Genomic DNA, 6,000 nt, shown 5'->3' on the forward strand with positions numbered 1-6,000 from the left:
CCGCCCCCCCCCCCGCCCCCCCCGGCCTGGGCATCGGCGTTCCGGCACACGCCTCCGTACGGCTTCCTGTTAAATACAACTGCACTGCTGATGGCTTTTGGCATAAACTGATGGGAAGAGAAGAAGTTTTATAAACCAGAACTATGAAGGTGTTTTGTTTGTCCTACCGAATTTTGCCGATCGTCGACGATCACCCTGGTTAGTCGGTCTGGTGATGCACCTTCCCATCAAAAAGTGTCTGCATGACGATGACACTGATGTCCCTTTTCATGGCTAATTCATACTCAACTACTCCCTACCTGTGGCATTACAGTGCTGTATTTTCTCTGTGTTTTTCGAATGTCAGGTATAATCAACAACAGTGTCTGTGATTACTGTACTATAGCATCCATTCCAAGAGATAGAAACACTAAATAGTTAGTACAATCCTGTTTCAAAAAAAGTTGGAATGCTGTATAAAATGTAAATATAAACATAATGCAGTGATTTACAAATCATATAAACCCACATTTAATTGAAAATAGAACAAAGACAACATATCAAATGTTTTATTGTTTTTTGATAAATATATGCTCAATTTGAATCTGATTCTGGCAGCATGTTATTGTTTATAAAGGTTTTAAACCCCTGAAACAGAGAACCACACATCTGGTAACTATGCATAAGAAGAAGAAGAACGTTGGCATTAACGCCCTCCACTGGGGGGGGGGGGGGGGTTGTCCTACATATCCAATGAAACTGAGCTGAAACAGACCTCTTGTTTTCTGAAAAGCCTCAGATCTTGCTGTGAAACACCTCTTTGTTTTCTGGACAGTGTTCTGTATGAAAAACGAGCACCTGTGCTGGCATTGACCCAGACATAGTGGGGAGGGAGTGGGTGCCCAGAAGGGGCGGGGCTTTCCGCATCACTGACTTACTAGGCTGTCACATGGCAGGAATCAACCATGGGCCCGTGATCGCGGGGGTGATCGGAGCCAGGAAGCCCCAGTATGACATCTGGGGAAACACGGTCAACGTAGCCAGCCGAATGGAGAGCACAGGGGAGCTTGGCAAAATCCAGGTAAGATCTGGGTGTTTACAATGGCCCTAGTGCACCTCCTGCACGAGCACAACAGCTAAAAAACACAAGCATTACTGGGAATGTTTATCAAGAGTCTCTGGCTGGAGGTTCAACTTTAACATATGCATGCATTGTTCACAAGTAAGTGTGAGTCATATTGCTGTACACAGGGGTGTGGCTAGAAATTCTGGGGGCCCTGACACAATGTCACTGCTACAGTTCAATGTGAAGGAATATGGGGTGCAACCTCCCAAAATATTATAAATCATAAATTACAATATGGGATGGTCCTGTGATACACGGGATGAGTGGCAACTGAACCACGCGCACAATTTTATGCATTCTGGGGTCCCTGTCAAGTGCTGGGGTACCCATGCTGCACTACACCCCCATCTGTAAACAAGTGAGCTTGACCGTGTGGCCTGTAACCGGTGAGCAGGAAGCTCTTCCTGTCTGAGCAGGTGACGGAGGAGACGTCCATTGTGCTACAAATACTGGGCTACTCCTGCGAGTGCCGGGGCCTGATCAATGTCAAGGGCAAGGGCGAGCTGAGGACGTACTTCGTGTGCACCGACACAAGCAAGTCCCAGGGGCTGGGCCTGAGCTGAAGAGGGGCGGGGCCTGTGCCCGGAGGCATGGCCTGTGCCCGGAGAGGGGCGGGGCCTGTGCCCGGAGAGGCTGCTGACATGCCACAGGGACCCAAACATTGGAGATTGGCGGGCGGAAGGGGGAACGTGGACAGACCCACCTCGGACCTGGAGCAGGAATAATCGGCCTCCCAGGCTCATGCCTGCATCAACGTCTTTACGAAGCTCGCTATCTGCAGAAGTTGGCTCTGATATTGCACACTCCTTGGAAGGACGTTTATGACCCCACCGTTCATCAGTACGTCATTGTACATACCCACTGCAGACACCTCGCCGCCGAGAGATGTGCTCCTCTTCTTCCCTCATCCTGGTTTCTAAATGTCTCTCTCTGTCCCCGTTCAGTGTTCATGCGTATGGTTCTTAGGAAAGAACAAGGTTATTTAATGCATCCGAGCCAAACGTTTTAGGTTTTTAAGTAGGCAGCTTACACGCCGTGTGTTCTGCGTGTTCTATTACTGTGTAATGTGGAGGGTGGAGATCATGTATCACGGGAAGGTTTCATTATCCGAAACAAACAATCTTACTTTCTGTGTATCATACACGCTTAGTTTTATCAGACTATTTTAATTTTCAGAAAACCTACTTACAGTGTATACACGAAGGGAAGCATGTCTTCAGTAAGCAGAACTAAATGCTTCTGGAAACTTCTGTAACGTTTTTAATTTCTTTTCATTCTTTTTTGTTAGTTTTTTTTACCCAGACACCTGGAGAATTCAGTTCCACCTTGATGCCTAATTCTGTGATGATGTCATGCTAACTCCATGCTAATACTTATGGATCTGATTACTGTGAATTGTGCTGTGTGTCTCGCTGCTGTCCAGGTCATTCCTGGCCTCCGGCCTTCTTGGGACTTCAGACAAGGGGCCATTTCTGTCTCAGCAGTCCAGACCAGTTCTTCTCTGCCCCGGTCCTCCTGTCCCAATGAGGATGCTGGCTTTTGGTCTAGTTTAGGTCTTAATTAATTGTCTCATTGAGCTGTGATCCAGCCCTTGACAAATGACTAAACAAAAAGCCACATATTTTATTTGGATAAATATGCGCAAGTATTTTTTATTTTGAATATAGTTATATAAATATAAAATTAACGTAAAGCCTTCAAGAACTGTTTTTCAAATCTGAGATACATCCAGTTAATATCTCAAACCTAGTTAATGAAGAGCTCATCTACTAAAAAGATTGGGAACAGCTGGTCTAGAGCAGCGTTTCTCGAGTCCTTCTCCAGTCCTTGGGGATCCCCAGACTGTCCACATTTTTGATCCCTCCCAGCTCCCAACACACCTGTACCAGGTATTCAGTGTTTTTGATTGGCAGGGAGCTGGCCGGGGACTGCGCTGGGACACACTGGGTATTCAGTGTTTTTGATTGGCAGGGAGCTGGCCGGGGACTGCGCTGGGACACACTGGGTATTCGGTGTTTTTGATTGGCAGGGAGCTGGCCGGGGACTGCGCTGGGACACACTGCTCTAGAGCATCTTATGTGGTTGATTCGATAGGACAGGTTGTAATATTACTGGAGTGACTCTGAGCCGGTCCTGAGAATGTAACCAGCCCATCCACTGTCTCTGAGATCAATCAATTTGTATAACTGCTGCTTATTGATGTTATTAGTTGTCACCTGAGACCACTTTTTAATATGACTGCTCTGAAAGGGGTGGAGATGGGGGGGGGTCTGACTGTTTGGTTCAATACAGCTGCCAAAGAGTGTGTGGTAAGTTCAAGGAACACTACTGTTTACGGGGAAAAAACTGCCACTGTTATCACTCTGTGACTTTTATTCAGTGTTGCCATCTGTTTAGTGTGTGTGTAGGATTTTTGCCGCTGTGGCTGTGCTGTATATGCAGTCTCACTGAGGAACAAATGACTTAAGGGTTTTTTTTTTTGTATGGTGCCATTATGTAATAAATCATTCTCCAAGGGTTGTCTGTCTCGGCGAAAAACTGCATGGAAGAACAGAAGGTCGGCCTGGTTGTCAAGTCGAGGGCAAGGACGGCGGTGAAGGGAAGCGGCGGGGAAAATCAAAAGGGGCTTTATTAAAAGAAACTATGACATGGACAGGGCAAATGAAACAGACCACGAGGGATCGAAATGGGGAGGGGAGGATCAGGCAGGATCTTGAGAAACACAGGGCGCACAGGGCAGACTCAGGAACACACGCAGGTAGCAACATCAATGACTGGACTGGGGCGATCAAGACCGGGAGGCACTTCATGCATCACTAACGAGGGAGCAGACGAGGGGCAGCTAGAGTGAGGCACACGAGGAATGAAATGAGAGGTAAAACAAAATCAGTAACGGGTGTGACTCGTCAGAGAGGGCAGGAACGCAGGGCATGACACTGGTGCGCGATGCTGCCTTTTGTTTTTAAATCTGAGCAGAGAGGATGTGCAAGTCTGTCCTAGTCACATGACACAGGTACATTACATTAGGACTTTAGCAATGAAAACGGACAATATCTGTTTATTCAGCATATTTTTTGTTACAGTACAAATTGCCCACCTGGAACAGGAAGCACTAACTGTCGATATGGTTATGGTTTCGGGGAGATTTCAGCTTGCAGTTCAAGATGCATCCATATCTCTGCAATGTTTGCTGGTCTGCAAATGGCAGAGTATTAAAGACATGAGTATGAAATGGCTTATGAAGGTACAGCAATGTCTGCTGAGCTAAAACCTTCTTTTGGGGAGCACTCTAACTGCCTGGGTGAACTTATCGCATGAGGTGAGCTGCTATATTGAACTTCTTGGGGAGAATAATGGAGCTGCAGGTCAGTGAGCCATCAAGTGTCTTTGTACATCAGGCAGGTTTCAATCCGAGCCAATTCAGAAACATGGCAGAAGCCACAGTGCAGGTGCCAGATTCACAGCAGCCAACTCTAGATTCCAAAAAAGAGGGATGTTTCATCGGTGCGGAACAACATAATGAAACAAATTACCGAAAACACGGCATATGCTAAAGTAGGAAACTAATGTACTTCACAGCTGGCTCGATATTTTTGGAAGTATTTCAATTTTTCGAGGTCTTCCTGCCTGGTGAACAATGCACGGCCAAAGACAGATCCCATGGCACATCCCATGGGCGTGAAATGTACCAGATCGTAGTAGGCAGATGTCATCAAACATGATACCCTATTAGGTCTCATCCAAGTATACAATTGGGGACAATACAGGAGAGACTTATTATGGGACACTTTTGGGAAGAGATATTTTAAAATCAACTGAGATAAATTGATAGTTTTTAAAGTATAGGGGGATGATATGCAAATCTGATTGGTACATGAGTTTTGGATTTCTCAGTCTCTATCGAACACCCCAGAAGATTATGGACATGGAGAGAAGCCGGCATGGGATGGATCTCGCATCATTCAGTATTCTACTCGGATTCCTCAGTCTCAGTGGGCTGAACAGTGGACTTGGAACATGATGACTCAAGTCCTAAGAGGTGCTGACTGTACAGCAGATGAGCAGAGCCTTTGATTGTTGGGGAGTCCCAAGGGGCGGCAGGGAGCCTGGTCATGTGACCAAAAGGTCTCTGTCGAAGGGGAGTCTGCATTGGTGCCCTTGCACAGTTTTCTGAGTAAAAACACACACCGTGGTAACAAGTGTAGCAATCAGACAGATTTCTGAAGGCTGGGTTCTTGCTGCGTTACCTGTAAACAAGGCACTTATCCCAAATTTATATATGCTGATATTTTTTCCAAGCAAATGCACATCGATTTACACTCACCTAAAGGATTATTAGGAACACCTGTTCAATTTCTCATTAATGCAATTATCTAATCAACCAATCACATGGCAGTTGCTTCAATGCATTTAGGGGTGTGGTCCTGGTCAAGACAATCTCCTGAACTCCAAACTGAATGTCAGAATGGGAAAGAAAGGTGATTTAAGCAATTTTGAGCGTGGCATGGTTGTTGGTGCCAGACGGGTCGGTCTGAGTATTTCACAATCTGCTCAGTTACTGGGATTTTCACGCACAACCATTTCTAGGGTTTACAAAGAATGGTGTGCAAAGGGAAAAACATCCAGTATGCGGCAGTCCTGTGGGCGAAAATGCCTTGTTGATGCTAGAGGTCAGAGGAGAATGGGCCGACTGATTCAAGCTGATAGAAGAGCAACTTTGACTGAAATAACCACTCGTTACAACCGAGGTATGTAGCAAAGCATTTGTGAAGCCACAACACGCACAACCTTGAGGCGGATGGGCTACAACAGCAGAAGACCCCACTGGGTACCACTCATCTCCACTACAAATAGGAAAAAGAGGCTACAATTTGCACGAGCTCACCAAAATTGGA

The 6,000-nt window shown here is 46.2% G+C and overlaps 1 protein-coding gene across 6 annotated transcripts in view; it reads left to right on the forward strand.

Moving 5' to 3' along the window:
- Nucleotides 1-3,625, forward strand: part of LOC111832687 (adenylate cyclase type 2-like) — a 56,082-nt gene extending 52,457 nt beyond the window's left edge. For all 6 annotated transcript variants that reach the window (XM_023790324.2, XM_023790325.2, XM_023790322.2 and 3 more), the window contains 2 exons: nt 936-1,060; nt 1,522-3,625. In XM_023790324.2, coding sequence (XP_023646092.1) covers nt 936-1,060; nt 1,522-1,668 — 272 coding nt within the window. In that variant the 3' untranslated portion in view covers nt 1,669-3,625. The remainder of the gene's footprint in view (nt 1-935; nt 1,061-1,521) is intronic.
- Nucleotides 3,626-6,000: the final 2,375 nt, after the last annotated feature.

Source organism: Paramormyrops kingsleyae, chromosome 11 (assembly GCF_048594095.1).
Source record: "Paramormyrops kingsleyae isolate MSU_618 chromosome 11, PKINGS_0.4, whole genome shotgun sequence".
In the NCBI taxonomy this organism is placed as follows: Eukaryota; Metazoa; Chordata; class Actinopteri; order Osteoglossiformes; family Mormyridae; genus Paramormyrops; species Paramormyrops kingsleyae.